Here is a 17,818-nt window from a genome sequence, read left to right as displayed (position 1 = left end):
TGGACTTTCACTCTTAGGAGAACAGTGGAACCTTAAATATATAGGACAGTCCCAAAAAAGACTGTTGTGTGCTATGTTTATATTGGGTGGGGGAAAAGTCAGAAGGAGACAAGTAGACAAGTCTTTTCAACCCTGGGATTATAAGAATTTTTGATGCTCTGGCTTCAGAAATTTTAAATTTTGAGATGCTGAAAACAGTTCCCAGGGTGGATTTTTCTAGCAAAAATGAGAACTGTTCCTGGAGCTGGAACTCAGGGAAACATTTGAATCCAAACAAATAACTCTGAAAAGCCTTTACATAGAGAAAACAATCAATGAAATCTTCAAGAGACAACACATGGAAAGTCAGGAAACTAAAGGCTACCTTTCGCAAGGTCCCATTTGGGGGGTGCCGCGGAGGCCAGGATGAGGGGGAAGCAGAGAAGACACAGAAGCACACTCAGAAGAGAATTCAGTGTCCTAGTCATCAAGGGAGGAGATCTGAGAAGGATTTCAACACTGAGGCTCCATCTAGAATCCAAGCCAATGAAGACCAAGAGGGGACCAACAGCACACGAGATAACTGCGTCCTCTGCGGTCTTAGCTGTTGCTGTACAAAGGTAACAAAAGGCAAGTGGTAGGAGGATTGGCTACATGTGACTAATGTTGGAGAACTTTGCCAGTGAAAGGAGGGACGGAAGCTCAAAGAAGCAGTATCATCAAGAGAAGAGATTTTGAAGTAAAGGATAGCTGAAATTATTATGAGAAATGGGGGAGGGCAACGGCCAAAAAGAGAACAAGGAACAGGGAGAGGTGCAGAAGAGGTGCTAGAAGAGAACACCAAAGAGATCAGGTGGCAAAATATTGGGTGCTTTAGTTTCTTTTCGTAGGCATGGGGCCCAAATTTAAAAACAAAGCAAAGAAATAAAGGTGTTAATAGTCTAGAGACAAAGGCACTCATTCTTTTTTATTTTCTTCTTATCTTAAAAGAAATGAGCCTCCCCTTTTCCCCAGAGCTAATTCAACCTCCTGGGTCTCTGCTTTCACCCTTTTCTGTGTTCTCCAGGAACAGTCTTTTAATTTGCTCCTCGCCGGCTGGCTCTTCCCTATACCTACTCAGGTCTCCTGTTGGAACCACAGGACTACTCAGGCTGGTTCTGTGCATAATCTATGCCTAGTGCATATCCATTCTTCTCGCTGCATGGCAACTTCACAAACATTAGCCTATGTAATCTGAACAGCCCTGTGGTGAAGGTGGGATCCCCATTTTATGGACTGTCCCAAACCACAATCCTAGGAGGCGTCTGCTAGGACTCAACACTGGATCTTCTGGCTGTCAAGGCTCATGTTCTTTCTCCTATGCAGAGCCGTCTCCAGATATGTGTCAAGATGCCGGCGGTAGACTCCGTTTCTGTCTAAACATTACAAAGTACCTGGTTTGCTGTCAGAGACCAAACTCTAAATGGCTGAAATAGCTTGATAGATTGTGTGAAAATTTTATGGTCCTTCCGTCAGACACCGTAATTTACTATCACATAATACACAGAAGACTCAAAAGAAACCATCCCACAAGGGCAAACAAAATGGAGGCGGTGGCCCTTTGACACTCTAAGGCCAGAGGCATTATATGGATCCAATAAGAAAGCTGCTTCTACGAGCGAGAGAACAACCTCTTGATCTTGCAAAATGTTTTTGGACACCTAAAGGCTCTTTTATTACTGAGGCTGATTAAAATGAAAAGCTTCAATGACTAAAATGTTCTTTTTGATGAGTTTTTGCCATGAACCTTGGACCCTGTAGTCCATTGGGATTGGAGCCCTTTGATCCTGGGCACTCACATAAATTCAGAGTCATAAAACAACATTGGATTTGATTTTACTAGTGTGGCTGATGTTGCCAGATTTGTAATGCAATCTTGTTTTCTCCCCTCCACATTTTTGGGCCCATCCACCATTATTTTATAGCCAGAGGACAGGAGTTTCCATTTGTTTTTGGCAATCAAGCTTCAAGACTGAGCCACTACTCTAGAATCCTGGAATCCCAGAGAAAAATAAATGATACTGTATTATATTCATCAACATGAGACGAATCACTGTTATTTTATGTGCTGAAAGTAAAATATCAAAAAGAAAACCCCTTTTCTGGATGAAAATACAGATTTTCACTACTTAAGAGTTTTAAGATGATGTGGCTGAGAACTATACTACAAGTCTGAAGTAGGAAAAGTATCAGATTTAGTGTTCATAAATCTCTAGCAAGACTAATTGAAAATTAATTTTTTAAAAAATCAAAAGACCCCCCCCCCAGGTTATGTATTAATGAGTGGCAGACCCTATCTTAGTTTTCAAACTTCATTTACCTAAAACAAAAACAAAAACAAAAAACCTGCTATCTGTGGGAGAAGTAAAGGAAATATTCAACAAGACATTTAACAAAAAACTCACCATAAATATAACTTAGATGTTTAATTCACTTCCTTTCCCAATCTTCTAATCATTTTCCTATGTATCTGTACCACAATATTCCTATAACTTCCAATTCCAGAAATGAAAGTTTTAATGTAAAAGGTCTATGAAGGAAGAAAAGCACAAACACTTTTAAAGAGACTTGTATCACACAGACCAAATGATCAATAGTGGGTCACAACTATTCATTTTTTATGGAGTAAAACATCAGTTTGAGCTCACTGAGAAAGATCAATGATATACTTAGCCTGTTCACTAGACCAGGCAATACTAATTTAAGTTGGATAAACAGTTTTCAGTAATTTTTCATGGCTCGCCTGAAGGCTGGGAAATTGTTCACCAGGATAATTCTGTATGTGACATGGGGCATAAGGGTCACGATAGGTCTCAGTAATTCCACTTTGAAAACAGTGACCACAGAATACATGTGTCACTATCCAATGGGCAGTGCCTCATGACATTTTCAGCTGAGTTTCTTTTTTTTTTTTACATTTTTAAAAGTTTTATTATTTTTTTTAAAAGATTTTATTTATTTATTTGACAGAGAGAGAGAGAGACAGTGAGAGAGGGAACACAAGCAGGGGGAGCAGGAGAAGGAGAAGAAGGCTTCCCGCCGAACAGGAAGCCCGATGCAGGGCTCGATCCCAGGACCCTGAGACCACGACCTGAGCCGAAGGCAGATGCTTAACGACTGAGCCACCCAGGCTCAGCTGAGTTTCTCAATCCCTGCCTGAGGCTCCAGTGAACATTTCAGAGGATGGTCCAGCTAGAGGAATAGAATTCCAACACACATTCACCTCCTTGCTTGTGTGAATATGTTAGATTAAACATAACTGAATTTGCCATTTTATAAGTCAAAATAGGCCAAATATCAACAATTTCCTATGGTTCAACTTATAAACCTCATCCAAATTTGAAAAAAATTATTCTGTTTCATCAATTAATACTTTAAATTACATGCATGTTTCTTTGCAGCAGATATGACTCATGCCATATGTTTAATATTATTATTAACAAACAGAACTGTATTAAACAGATACCCACAACAGCTTCCGGAGTATAAGAAACTGTCACTTATTTGTAGAGAAGAGTGATTGTCTTGGTGTTGTGCATATATTCAGTCATGATGAGGGGAGGGTATGCAGATACCAAGAAAGAGCGCTCTCATTTCACGCTTGAAAACATAGCATTATTGTCAGCACCCTCTGCCTCCCTATGATTTACTAATTTAAAAAATATTGATTGTGTACTTACAATGTTCCAGTAGTGGTCTAGGTACCCAAGGGAGAATCAAGCTGTGCAAACATGTACAGGGAAGCAACAATGGTGGTTTCAGTAACTCCAGCTTTAGCAGAAGCAACCATCAGCGCTGGAGAAGGTCCGCGCTTCCGGTCGGAGAGCGCGAATTCTCTCTCCCACCCCTAACTTAGGCCAAGCCAGTATCATCTCCTACCTGCAGGCCGGCAACACTTGCCTGTTGTCCTCCCCACTTCCACTCTGGCTCCCCTACATCTACCCTCTACCACAGCCTAGAGGGGAGGGCATCTCTTGAAAAGGCAAATCTTTTCATGTCTCACACTTCTCTGCTCTGAACCAGTAGATTCTCACTGTTCTGAGGATGAAATCACAAAACCTTAAGGACCAACAAGGCCCTTCCCGATTATGGCCTCTCTTGCCCTCCTCCGTGGCAGTGCTTCTCAAACCCTGGTCCATGATCCAGCAATGGGATAGAAGTCAATTTATGCTTTACCACCACCATTTTTTTTTTTTTTTTTAAATACAAGAGAGTTAAATATATCAGAATACATTCATATGAAATCAGTTCTGTTTAAGAGAACTCTTATTTCTCACTCATGCAAAAACACGTAATCTGGGTTTCAATGGAAAATGCATTGTTTATTCCAAGATACAGTTTAAAACGCTTGAAAACCACTACTCCAGATCTTCATCCCCAACCTTTCTCCTCTGTCTAGTCACACTGGCCCTCCCCAGAGTCCTTCAAACCAGCCAAGCTCCTCTTCACCCTTCAGGCCTCTGCTTAAATGGCACTTGCTAAAAGAATCCTTCCCTGACTTCAAATCTAAACTGTATCCTATCACAGCATCCTATACTATATTTCTCTCCACAGTAATATTATACTTCCTGAGGGATTATTTTTATCAATATCTGTCTCTCTGACTGGACTACAAGCTCCCAGAGAGTAGGAACCATGTCTATTCTATTCCATCCAGCATCCAGCACAGCACCTGACACCCAGTAGGCTCTTTTATTTTCATGCCTCAAACTACTTTTTATTTGCAACTACATGATTTCACGCAATTCTTCTAAACAATGACATAAAATAGATTTCCTTGTGTATAAATAACTTACACACTTTCCATAAAGTAAATGCTCAAAGGTGCTAGAACAGATCGCCTGCTGCTACAGTGTTCTCGTCTCCAACAGAGTTGATGCACAATATATAAATACAAGTCCAATATTAAAAACTTAGGCACTTGACTAACTTAATAAAGTTTCTCAAACTACATCAATATATCTAAAGTGCATATATATTTTTAAGAAAGATTATTATCAATAACTTTTCTATAAAAATAAGTTTGACGGTTTGGCTCATCTAACTTTACTACTATGAGTATGAACTTTTAACTTTTAATGTGGTCAGGCTTATTCTACCTTCTCTCAACACTGACACCAACAGAATCAAAAGCAGCTAGTGAGGTGCTAACATGTGAGGATTAATCCAGTGATTCCGGTCACAATGTATTCCAGGAGGTACCCATGTTACTGGAATTGGGCAATACGGTTTATTCTTTCTTCCCTGATTTGGATAACCAAATGGAATAGGAGGAGGGTAGTGATTCTGATGACCATTCCCTCCGTACATTCCTGGCTTTTTTCTGGGCAAAGGGTGCCACACTGGAAGAGGAGGGAATATCAATTCTGAAATCTGGTACACAGGGCTTGGGGTCACAGTCACCAAACTGGGCTTCACTTCTACTTCCTTACTTGTTTCTTCATCTGAAGAAGAGGAACCTGAATGATAATCAGAGGTAACCTTATCAGGGGCCCTGGTAACTTTCTTGGAGATTTCATCCTTGTTCTCATCCTCATTTTCAAAGCTGGCAACAATGAATGCATTGCTTTTCTCTCCATACCAACAGCACACCTCACACAGATCCACCCACAGAGTGAGCTCCTTTGGTAAGCCTAGATCACTGTACAAGATGCAGCTCTTCTCACAGGCTTTCAGGACATCAGGATCAACTCTCTGAAACTTATTGACACGAACGCATCTGTAGGCCTGCCCTTTTGAAGGTTTTTCTGGATACCAGTGATTTTTATATTTTTCTTGAAGTATAAGAGTCAATTTCTCAGCAAACCTCTCAACTGCCTCTTTTTTCAACTTGTCATGTTTTCGAACTAGCCTTGTGACAAAGAAGACAACAGCAGCAATTTCGTTCTTCATCTTTCCCGCCGCCGCCGCCGCCGCCGCCGCCGCCGCCGCCCTGGGGCCGCAGATTTGGCGGTCCTGACCGTCTCCGGGCCGGGAACCCAGCGCGCCGCCGCAGCGGGCCGGCGCTCGGCGGCAGCGAGCGCGGCAAGCCTAGTCCGGAGCGTGGGGCTCCCGCGTCATCCGGCGACTGAGCGCGCGCTGAGAGGGCGGGCGGACCCAGTAGGCTCTTAATACGTAGTGAATGATAGAGAGAAATCTAATTGCCTCTTAATAATCCCATCTGATGAAACAGAGATGACCAATTTCATAAGGCACTGCTTTCTGGTGGCTCTTTTTCTTTTCTCAGATAGAATGTACATGCATATATGTAACCATAAACACATCGCGCATTACTTCTGTAAATGCATGGAGCCTTATGCCTGTGAGCACAGGTACATGCCTGTATGCATATATCTGTGCGTGTTCTGGGAACGAAACTAAGAGCGGTTTTATTCCTCATGTATTTAAGGCAAAGTTCTGAACTGGAAATCTGCTTCAATACTAAGAAAATCTACTTGAAGCTTATTAAGAGAAAAAAGGGTCAAGCTGACCTCCAGTGGTAAGATTAGGGAATGGATTCTAAAATAACTGTAGAACACCCAAGTTATCTGTCACAAACCCATATATCTATGTGATACACCTTTCTTTATGTGTATTATATGTATTTGCAACAAAGAGGGGTGATACCATACAAAATATGAATAAGTGTATTACAGAAACACAGCAGCTTTTAGAGACAGGAAAAACAACTGCCACTCATTTATGGCAATCAGAAAATCTGAGACTTGATAATTCTCTTAGCTGACATGTAAAATCTGAAATTCTCAAACTCCATTAAAAGTAGATAATATTTAAAAAAAAAAAAGCAGATGCTAACACTCATATAGTCCTTCCCTTCATTAGTCTCTAGATAACACTAGTACTTATTTTAAGCTGTCTGTTGTTATTTGACCTTTATGGCATATATTCTATTTTTCTAACTAGATAGTAAATCCTCTGAGTAAAGAATTTATGTGAGGGTTAAATAAAATAATCCAAAGGATGCACTAAGTAGAGTGTCTGGCATATGCTAATACAGTAATGTAGTAAATGTTAGCTGCTGTTGTTATAATTATTAAATGACGTTTTATCTCTAGCGCATCTCTTATGTTTGACGGGTACGCAATTGGTATTTGATTATAAAAAGCAGAATTACGGTAGCTCAAAAAAAAGGCAGAATTACATATATGAAATTCTATTTTAGCAAGTGCTTATCTTGAAAGCAAAAACAATTTTGAAATGCAACATCTTACTTAGGTTTCCCCCCCCCCCCGGCCAAATCTATGCTGTCCCTCGTGGGGTGATTTTACATATTCAAATATTTCTTTCACAAAAGCACAGTAGCATCAATACTTCCATTAAGGGGAGGTCATGGAAACGAGAGCATCACACTTTTATGACAAAAATATTAAAAGCAATGCTTTTTGGAACATTAGGTGTAACATTAATTTCAGAATGTTTTTATTTTATATAGGTACAGGTTTTATATTATAAGAGCTTTACCACCAAAAACTAAACTTCAACAGCCACTGACTTAAACTAAGCATGCTGGTCATCAGGAGAGATACAGTAATTATCATTTATTGGCCATCTACTGCATGCCATTGTACTTGCAATCCCATACCTAACTACCACAGTACTTGCACTCAGCATACGCATCAACCAAGTTACAATATCATCACAACCTCTTTCTAATGAGAAACTGAAGCTCATAAGGGTTTAAGTAATTTGTTCAAGACAACATATGTCGTATATAGTGAAGCTAAGATTAGAACTCAAGGAAGATTCCACATCTGGATTTTTATCCAGCTCTCTTGCCTGGAATTAAGTTGCATATCATCCAACAAATGGTTAGTTGACTTCACCATACAGATTCTTTTTCAACAAGTTCTGCTCCTAAGGCCTACCACTCTTAAGGACTGATATTCTACCCAAGGATAGATCAAAGGCAAGGGTCAGACCAGAAACAAGGTCCTGTCATGAATACTCTCTGGCAAGGACTTTCGAGGTGTAAGAATTTTCAGAGGTAGTTCAGGTGGCGGTTAGGAGTGTGCCACCTCATAGAATTGGTGTAGTAACACAACTAATTCTCATATATAAAGACTGGCACATAGTAAATGCTCAATAAACACCAGCTATTATTATTATTATTGTTCTCTCTCTACTAGGACACAGAGCAAGCTAGAAGAACTTGGAGTGAAAAGGTCAGAATATACACATGCATATGTGTGCACACACACAAACATGCAATATATTCACACTATGGATTCCAAAGCCCACATGAGGCTGGACTTATTAGAAGAGGCAACAGGCACCATGTATCACACATGGGCACATCCTACAAATAGGTGACAACATAGAGAATAGCCACATCATTCCATGTGCTTAAGGGATCAGCAATGCTGGGTTTCAGAAGCTGTGTTGGGGAAGATAAGGTTTGAGAATAGCTAAGGAAACCTGCAGAAATCAATGCAGTAACTAGCTGGCAGAATGCGTAGAAGTTTTGCCCCCATATTTTCTGACTTGGTGGTCTTGACAAATTGATTTGAGACTCAAGTTTCAAATCTCTATGATGAATATAGACAATTACCAAGAATATGGTGAGAAATATCAGAGTCTCCTCTTCAAACTGGGCTCAGAACCAGCTGTGAGCAATGAAGTTGAAGAGGACAATTTCTACCTGCTCCTTCCTTCTGTACTTTGGTGGGAAGAACAGCAGAACAGCTTGGGACTTCTGAAACCAGTGAGATAAGAGACCTCTTCCCCAACACCACAAAAATGTCCCCACTGTTTTTTTGAACCACATGAAGAGCTTGTATAGGATAAGAATAAGGGGTGATCTGCAGAAGTCTCTGTCACAGGATGAGGGGAAGGAAAATGAAAACTAAGAAAACCATTATACTAGAGAAAATGAATCAAATCAGTTGACAAGTTGACTGTGGAGAGGAGCCGATTTGGAAATCAGACACACCTAGTCAGTAAATCTTGCCATCACAGTAACCAGCTGTGAAAACTCAGGACAGGCCCTTACGTCTCCTGAGTCTCGGTTGATTAGAAATTATGTATATGAAGCACTGAGCACAGTACCTGGCATAGAGTTAGTAGTTCGTATTCAATAACTGATGGTAACCATCTCATCAAGTCAGAAAGCAAAGGGTACTCAGCAGTCAAACTCTACAATCAAACAAAATTTCTTCCCATCCCTTCCTAAAATGTCCTAGACCATACCCAATATTTTGCACTAAGAGCTTATTTTTCACGTACCTTCCAACACTGCTGCCCTCTCTATTCCATCAGTAGCCCTTTCAGGAAAAGACCGGAGGCAGGAAGAAAGGGGATGAGGAAGGAAGGAAAAAGAAAAGGAAAAGAAATATAAAAGTCCACAAAGATCTAAGAGCTCAAGGGTCTCTTGAACACCCATGGAGAAAGAGGATGAGGACATTCTTACTCAGCTCTTCTTTGCTCCACACCAGGGTCGTCAACTGATGTCTCCACACCAGGCAATCAACATAAACAAGTAAAGGAGTCCAGATTTTAGGAGGAAGGGAAGATGGCAGCAAAGCAGGAAGACCCTAGGCTCCCTTCCTCCCAGGAATGCAAATAGATAACTATCAAACCATTCTAACTACCCAGGAAATCAACCTGAAGACTGGCAGAACAAACTCCCCAACTAAAGGTAGAAAAAAGGACACATCAAAGAAAGTATGAAGTGCAGATATGTGGCTTGAGAGAGAAAAAGACCATGGTCACTGCAGTGGGGAGGGAGCAGCAGTCATGGAGAAGAGCAAGAGATAGACTAGCACACAGGGGAGCACACACGGAAAAGACAATTCCCCATAGCAACCGGCTTGGAAAGGGAAAGGGCGCAAATTTCATGAGTTCTTGCAACCAGGGGGACTTAAAGACTGGAATTTTAAAAGTCAGCATGCTTCTCGGAGAACCAGAGGCATTGGGGCTGCTCTTGGAGAAAAGGCAGGCAAATAACCCACTAATTTACAGCATGCAAAGAGTGATCTGAAGAGTGCCTGGGCACAGTAGGTTAGTTGCTCATCTTGGAGCATGTCCCAGACAGGCAGCATTCACAGAGAGACCCCTCAGGGAACAAAGGAAATGGCAGATGTCATTTCCCTCCCCCCATGCCTTAGCATAAGCACAGGGCCACCTCTGGGAACCAGTGCAGCCCCAACACTTGCTACCTAACTTGCTCACACCAAGGCCCACGCCCTGGACTCTGGTGAAACTGCCCCTTCCAGTCATGCTTGCCTCAGTCCCAGCAAGAAATGTCCCCTCCCTCAGAAGACAGGCCCAATCCCTGCTTTTACAGTGTCTCCCAATGTGGGAGTTTTACAGAGCCTTGATTCTGGTGGCAGTGGCGACAGGTCTCATTTCACAAACAGACCAGAGCACACCTAGATAAAATGTCACATTCAGGTCAGGGACCAAACAGTGTCCACGACAGGCAAAGAGAGCCTCTGCATATGACTGGCCTGAAGGATAAAGTGGCCAGGACAAAACAGCAGAGCACACGTTGAAGACACTCCCAGAAGTGCCAGGACTTGGGGAACAGGGGACACTATACGGCAGGGCACTACAGGACCTCTTCTTCATAAGGCCATTACCCTCAAGAACAGGAGACATAGCTGACTTTCCTAAAACACAGAAACAGGCACAGAGACTTAGACAAAATGAGAAGACAGAGAAATTTATCCCAAATGAAAGAACAGGACAAGACCAGGGCCAGAGATCTAAGCAAAACAAATGTAAGTAATATGCCTAATGGAGTATTTAAAGTAATGATCATAAAGATTCTCACTGGACTTAAGAGTGGAAGACGTTTGTGAGACCCTTAACACAGAGATAAGGAATAACATAGCAGAGATAAAGGGCTCGATAAATGAAATGAGAAACATGCTTGATGGGATGAATAGCAGGCTGGAAGAAGCAGAGGAACAAATTAATGACCCAGAAGAAAGAGTAATGGAAAGTAATGAAGCTGAACGAAGGAAAGAAAAAGAATTATGCATAATGAGAACAGACTTAGGGAACTCAGTGGCTCCATCAAACATAGTAACATTCATATTTTAAGAGTCCCAGAAAAAGAAGAGAGAGAAAAGGGGGAAGAAAACTTATTTGAAGAAATAACAGCTGAAAACTTCCCTATTCTGGGGAAGGAAAACAAATATCCATATCCAGAAGGCAGAAAACACCCAACAATATCAACAAAAGCAGATATGGACCAAGACATATTGTAATTAAACTGGCAAAATATAGTGATAAAGAAAAAAATTTTAAAAAGCAGCAAGACAAAAGAAGGTAGTAACATGCAAGGGAAACCCCATAAGGCAAGCAGGAGATTTTTCAACAGAAACTTTACAAATCAGAAGGGATTGGCATGATATATTCAAAGTGCTGATTGTGAAAAATCTGTAGCCAAGAATACTCTAACATTCAGAATAGAAGGAGAGTTAAAGAATTTCCTAGACAAACAAGAACTGAAGGAGTTCATGACCAAAAACTAGCCCTGCAAGAAATATTAAAAGGGACTCTTTGCGTGGAAAAGAGAGACCAAAAATGAGAGTATGGAGGTAGGAAACACAAAAGCTGTATCAATGAATATTTTTTTTCTTTCCTTTTTTAAAAAAGATTATTTATTTATTTATTTATTTGAGAGAGAGAGAGAGAGAGAGCACAAGCAGGGAGACTGACAGGCAGAGGGAGAGGAAGAAGCAGGCTCCCTGCCGAGCAGGGAGCCCAATGTGGGGCTCAATCCCAGGACCCTGATATCATGACCTGAGTCGAAGGTTCAGTCATGATATTCAGCTTAACCAACTGAGCCACCCAGGTGCCCCTACAATGAATATTTCTGTAAAATATCAGTCAAGAACTCACAGAACAAAATGATGTAAAATACGACATTTACCTAAAACATGGGGAGGAGAGGACAAAAGAATGGGTTCAAACTTAAATGACCATCAACTTAATACAGACTGCTTTATGCAAAGAGGTCATAAACAAACCCAAAGGTAATCATATATCAAAAGCCACTAATAAATATGCAACGATAAAGAGAAAGAAATCCAAATATGTCACTAAAGAAATAAAGACAAGAGGGGCGCCTGGGTGGCTCAGTCATTAAGCGTCTGCCTTCGGCTCAGGTCATGATCCCAGCGTCCTGGGATCGAGCTCCATTTGGGGCTCCCTGCTCTGCGGGAAGCCTACTTCTCCCTCTCCCACTCCCCCTGCTTGTGTTCCCTCTCTTGCTGTGTCTCTCTCTGTCAAATAAATAAATAAAATCTTTAAAAAAAAGAAAGACAAGAAAGGATCAGAGAAAATCTTCAGAAAAAACACAAAATAATATGACAATAAATATATATCAATTATTACTTTGAATGTAAATGGACTAATTGTTCCAATCAAAAGACACAGGGTACCAGAATGGATTAAAAAAAACCAAGACCCATCTATATACTGCCTAGAAGAGACTCGTTTTAGCCTTAAGACACCTGCAGACTGAAAGTTAGGGGATGAAGAAATATCTATCATGCAAATGGATGTCAAAAGAAAGCCAGAGTAGTAATACTTATATTGGACAAAATAGACTTTATTTTATTTTTTAAAGACTTTATTCAATTTATTTGAGAGAGGGAGTGTGCACAAGAGAGCAGGAGCAGGGGGCAGAGGGAGAGGGAGAAGCAGGCTCCCCACTGAGCAGGGAACCTGACTCGGGGCTCGATCCCAGGACCCTGGGATCATGACCTGAACCAAAGACAGACACTTAACCAGGTGCACCTGAACAAAACTGACTTTAAAACAAAGACTGTAACAAGAGACAAAAAAGGGCACTATGTAATCATATGGGGGACAATCCAATACTAGCAATTGTTAATATTTATGCACCCAACATAGGAGCACCCAAATATATAAAACAGTTAATAACAAACAGAAAGGAAATAATCAATAATAATACAATAACAACAGGGGACTTTAAAACCCCCACTTACATCAATGGACAGATTATCTAAACAGAAAATCAACAAGAAAACAATGGCTTTGAATGACACATTGGACTAGATGGATTTAACAGATATATTCAGAACATTCCATTCTAAAACATCAGAATACACATTCAAATGCACATAGAACATTCTCCAGAATAGATCGCATATTAGGCCACCAAACAAGCCTCAACAAATTTAAGAAGATCAAAGTCATATCATGCATCTTTTCTGACCACAATGCTGTGAAACTAGAAGTCAACCACAAGAAAAAATCTGCAAAGAGGATTATGAAGGTTAAATAACATGCTACTAAACGATGAATGGGCCAACCAGGAAATAAAAGAAGACATAAAAAAGTACACGGAAACAAATGAAACTGAAAACACAATGGTCTAAAACCTCTGGGATGCAGCAAAAGCAGTTCAAAGGGGGAAGTTCATATCAATACGGGCTTACCTCAAGAAGCAAGAAAAATCTCAAACAATCTAACCTTATACCTAAAGGAGCTGAAAAAAGGACAACAAACAAAAGCTAAAGCCAGCAGAAGGAAGGAAATAATAAAGATTAGCACAGAAATAAATGCTATAGTAACTGAAAAAACAATAGAACAGATCAATGAAACCAGAAGCTGGTTCTTTGAAAAAAAAAAACAAAACAATAAAATTAATAAAACTTCTACTTACCAAGAAAAAAAGAGAAAGGACTCAAATAAATAAAATCACAAATGAGAGGAGAAATAACAACCAACACCACAGAAATACAAATAATTATAATATTACGAAAAGCTATACCCCAACAACTTGGACAATCTAGAAGAAATGGATAAATTCCCAGAAACATATAACCTCCTAAAACTGAAACAGGAAGAAATAGAAAATTTGAACAGACTGATAACTAGCAAAGATATTGAATCAGTAATCAAAAAACTCCCAACAAACAAAAGTCCAGGACAAGATGTGGCTTTGCAGGCGAAATCTACCAAACATTTAAAGAAGAGTTAATACCTATTCTTCTCAAACTATTCCACAAAATAGAAAAGGAAGGAAAACTTCCAAATTCATCTTATGAGGCCAGAAGTACCCTGATACCAAAACCAGATAAAGACACCACTAAAAAAGAGAACAATTTGCCAATATCCCTGATGAACACAGATGTGATATCTGTGGACTTCCAGGAAGCCAAGAGCCTAAGAAATATCTAAACCCCACCAAACAAGCAAATCTGCTAAACTCATAACATTGTATTCTATACCCACAGTGAAACAATGAATTAAAATACTTCTCAACATTTAAAATTTTGTCTTATTTTTTGACATCTCAGTAATGAATTATACTAATACCAGCATGTAGGGGAATACCATGAGGGTTTAATGAAATCATCATATTTCATAATTGTGAAGGTTTTGTTTATCCCTCTACAAATGACTCCCTTTCCCTCACAGTATTCCTCACAAGGAACTAATAGATTTAAATGTATTGTGTTGATAACAAAGAACATAACAAATGGAAACAGCTCAGGATTTATGTATCTTCTTTTTTTTAGGATGTATGTATCTTTATAAGTTTAGCTGTATCAGCTCAAGTGTAGTTTGTAATCAATTTTGTGTCAACAGCATGTGTAAACTATTAGAAATGGACATGTGGGGTGGGCTGGAGAGAGAAAAGGAAGTCTACAAGTTTTGTTTAACGGAGGCCAACATACCATTTGGTTCTCTTGGGGACTACAAGGTACAATGTAAGTCAATTTCTAGTTTGGCCTCTGTCCCTGGATCATTTCACAGTGGGAGTTACCATATTAGAAATGTGACTGCATTGCACAATGAGCAGGGGCCTGCCAGAGGCCATTGCTCAGTCAAGTTTCCCCTCAGTTATGGGCTATGCACGTGATGAATGGGATAAATGAGAAAGTTTCCCGTAAAGGAAATGTCACTGTTGGCTAGTTCTTTCTTCTGTCCTACAGTGCAAAGAACATTAGGTAAAAAGAGATAAAACAATCTGTCATTTCCATGGCTCCTACTTCCAAACTGATGAAAGTGCTGGTGAAAAACAACATTCTTAAATCATCCAGAGCTCCTCAAAAGCCAGATGGAGGGCACGCATTTCCCCCCAACTTGCCCTGACTTTCAAAATTGAAGAAGCAGAGAGCCAAAGAAGTCCTAGCCATCCCATCCTCGTGCTTTCCCCCTGTCATAAAGAAGAGCAGGCCCTCCTGTAAAAGTTTCATTTATCATTCTAGGAGTTGCAGCCTTCACTGAGTCAGGCATCTGAAAAAGCACCAGGATGCTAGCATGCAGAGTATTACTGAAACATGAACACACTGCTCCACAAAGACAAGCAGAGTGGAGAAGAGAGCCCATGTTAGAGGAACCTCCCAAAGAAACTAAAAGAATAAAAGGGCATGTGTAAAGAATGGGGATTTAGAGACTCTGAGTTAGATAACCCCAAGTCTAAAAGGACAATGTGAAATGTTGTGGAAAAAAAATGGATAAAAATATGGAAAAAAAAGTTGTGAAAAAAAATGGATAAAAATAAAAAAAATGGATAAAATGAACTTTTTTTCCAAGCATGGTGGGGCCAATAATAAAATTCAAAGGCACTGTTAGAAATTATATGGCCTGGCCCCTCATTTTAGATATTAGGAAACTGAGCTGAAAGCACTCACATTGTTCATCGCCCCAAACCCAAGACCACAATCCAGACCTGATTCTGGATCCAATGTTCTTTCCAGTAATGCTACACCAATTAATGTAAAGGGTCAGACAGGTCTAGGTGGATTCAAATTCAGGTTCTCCCACTGACTAGTCCAGGACTTCTGACCAGTGAGTCTCTGGGAAATTCATGTTTTATCATCTATAAAATGGTGACAAATCTATTACTTAGCTTATATTTCTACATTTATGCTTTATAATACTAATGTTAAATACCTAGAACAAAGGTTGGCACAGTGTAGGGATTTGATTAAATTTAGGTACTATTATTTTTCAATCACGGGTTGTTATTTAAGAAATGTTTGTGCATCATCTATGTGGCCAAGCACTTTGCTACATACTTGCAAAGAGAGGGGGAAAAAAATCATTGCTCTCTCCAAGGTGCCTAGAATCAGCAGATTCATAAACAAGACTTTGACAGTATGAAAAGAGTAATGAAACCATTCGAAGAATTTAACTTGAACTTAAGGAAGTGGATTATACATTGAGATAAGATTATATGAATCACAAAAACAGACACATAGACCAATGGAACAGAATAGAGAGCCCAGAAATGGACCCTCAACTCTATGGTCAACTAATCTTCGACAAAGCAGGCAAGAATGCCCAGTGGAAAAAAGACAGTCTCTTCAACAAATGGTGTTGGGAAAAATGGACAGCCACATGCAGAAGAATGAAACTGGACCATTTCCTTACAACCACACACAAAAATAGACTCCAAATGGTTGAAAGACCTCAATGTGAGACAGGAGTCCATCAAAATCCTAAAGGAGAACACAGGCAGCAACCTCTTTGACCTCAGCCACAGCAACTTCTTCCTAGAAACATCGCCAAAGGGCAAGGGAAACAAGGGCAAAAATGAACGATTGGGACTTCATCAAGATAAAAAGCTTTTGCACAGCAAAAGAAACAGTCCACAAAACCAAAAGACAACCGACAGAATGGAAGAAGATATTTGCAAATGACAGATCAGATAAACGGCTAGTATCCAAAATCTATAAAGAACTTAAACTCAACACCCAAAGAACAAATGATCCAATCAAGAAATGGGCAGAAGACATGAACAGACATTTTTCCAAAGAAGACATCCAAATGGCCAACAGGCACGTGAAAAAGTGCTCAACATTGCTCAACATCAGGGAAATCCAAATCAAAACCTCAATGAGATACCACCTCACACCAGTCAGAATGGCTAAAATTAACAAGTCAGGAAATGACAGATGTTGGCGGGGATGTGGAGAAAGGGGAACCCCCCTACACTGTTGGTGGGAATGCAAGCTGGTGCAGCCACTCTGGAAAACAGTATGGAGGTTCCTCAAAAAGTTGAAAATAGAGCTACCATACGATCCAGCAATTGCAACACTGGGTATTTACCCCAAAGATACAAATGTAGGAATCCGAAGGGGTATGTGTACCCCGATGTTTATAGCAGCAATGTCCACAATAGGCAAACTATGGAAAAAGCCAGGATGTCCATTGACAGATGAATGGATAAAGAAGATGTGGTATAGATATACCATGGAATATTATGCAGCCATCAAAAGGAATGAAATCTTGCCATTTGCAATGACATGGACATTCTATCCATGTCATGACTGAGCGAAATAAGTCAATCAGAGAAAGACATGTATCATATGACCTCACTGATATGAGGAATTCTTAATCTCAGGAAACAAACTGAGGGTTTCTGGAGTGGTGGGGGATGGGAGGGATGGGGTGGCTGGGTGATAGACACTGGGGAGGGTATGTGCTATGGCGAGCACTGTGAATTGTCATAAGTCTGTTGTATCACGGGACCTGTACTTCTGAAACAAATAATACATTATATGTTAAAAAAAAAAAAAAGAAGAAGATAGCAGGAAGGGAAGAATGAAGGGGGGGAAATTGGAGAGGGAGACAAACCATGAGAGACTATGGACTCTGGGAAACAAACTGAGGGTTCTAGAGGGGAGGGGAGTGGGGAGATGGGTTAGCCTGGTGATGGGTATTAAGGAGGGCACGTACTGCATGGAGCACTGGCTGTTACACGCAAACAATGAATCATGGAACACTACATTAAAACTAATGATGCAATGTATGGTGATTAACATAACATAATAAAAAAATGAAGGAAAAAAAACAAAAACCTTTAAATATT

The 17,818-nt window shown here is 40.2% G+C and overlaps 2 protein-coding genes across 8 annotated transcripts in view; both read right to left on the bottom strand.

Annotated features, from left to right (window-relative positions):
- The window catches only part of FMN1 (formin 1), a 443,362-nt gene that overhangs the window by 233,463 nt on the left and 192,081 nt on the right, over positions 1 to 17,818 (bottom strand). The window lies entirely within an intron of this gene.
- On the bottom strand, positions 5,155 to 5,921 carry LOC113909822 (protein BTG3-like). The gene has a single exon (XM_027571396.1). It carries the CDS (start codon positions 5,908 to 5,910, stop codon positions 5,155 to 5,157), a length of 756 nt encoding a protein of 251 aa, XP_027427197.1. The 5' UTR covers positions 5,911 to 5,921.

This window comes from Zalophus californianus, chromosome 6, assembly GCF_009762305.2.
Source record: "Zalophus californianus isolate mZalCal1 chromosome 6, mZalCal1.pri.v2, whole genome shotgun sequence".
Lineage (NCBI taxonomy): Eukaryota > Metazoa > Chordata > Mammalia > Carnivora > Otariidae > Zalophus > Zalophus californianus.
The sequence above is the reverse complement of the archived record's forward strand: the minus strand, read 5'-3'. Positions and strand labels throughout refer to the sequence as shown.

Coding starts and splice junctions, on each gene's coding strand:
- LOC113909822 (XM_027571396.1), bottom strand. CDS start 5,910: ATGAAGAACGAAATTGCTGCTGTTGTCTTCTTTGTCACAAGGCTAGTT.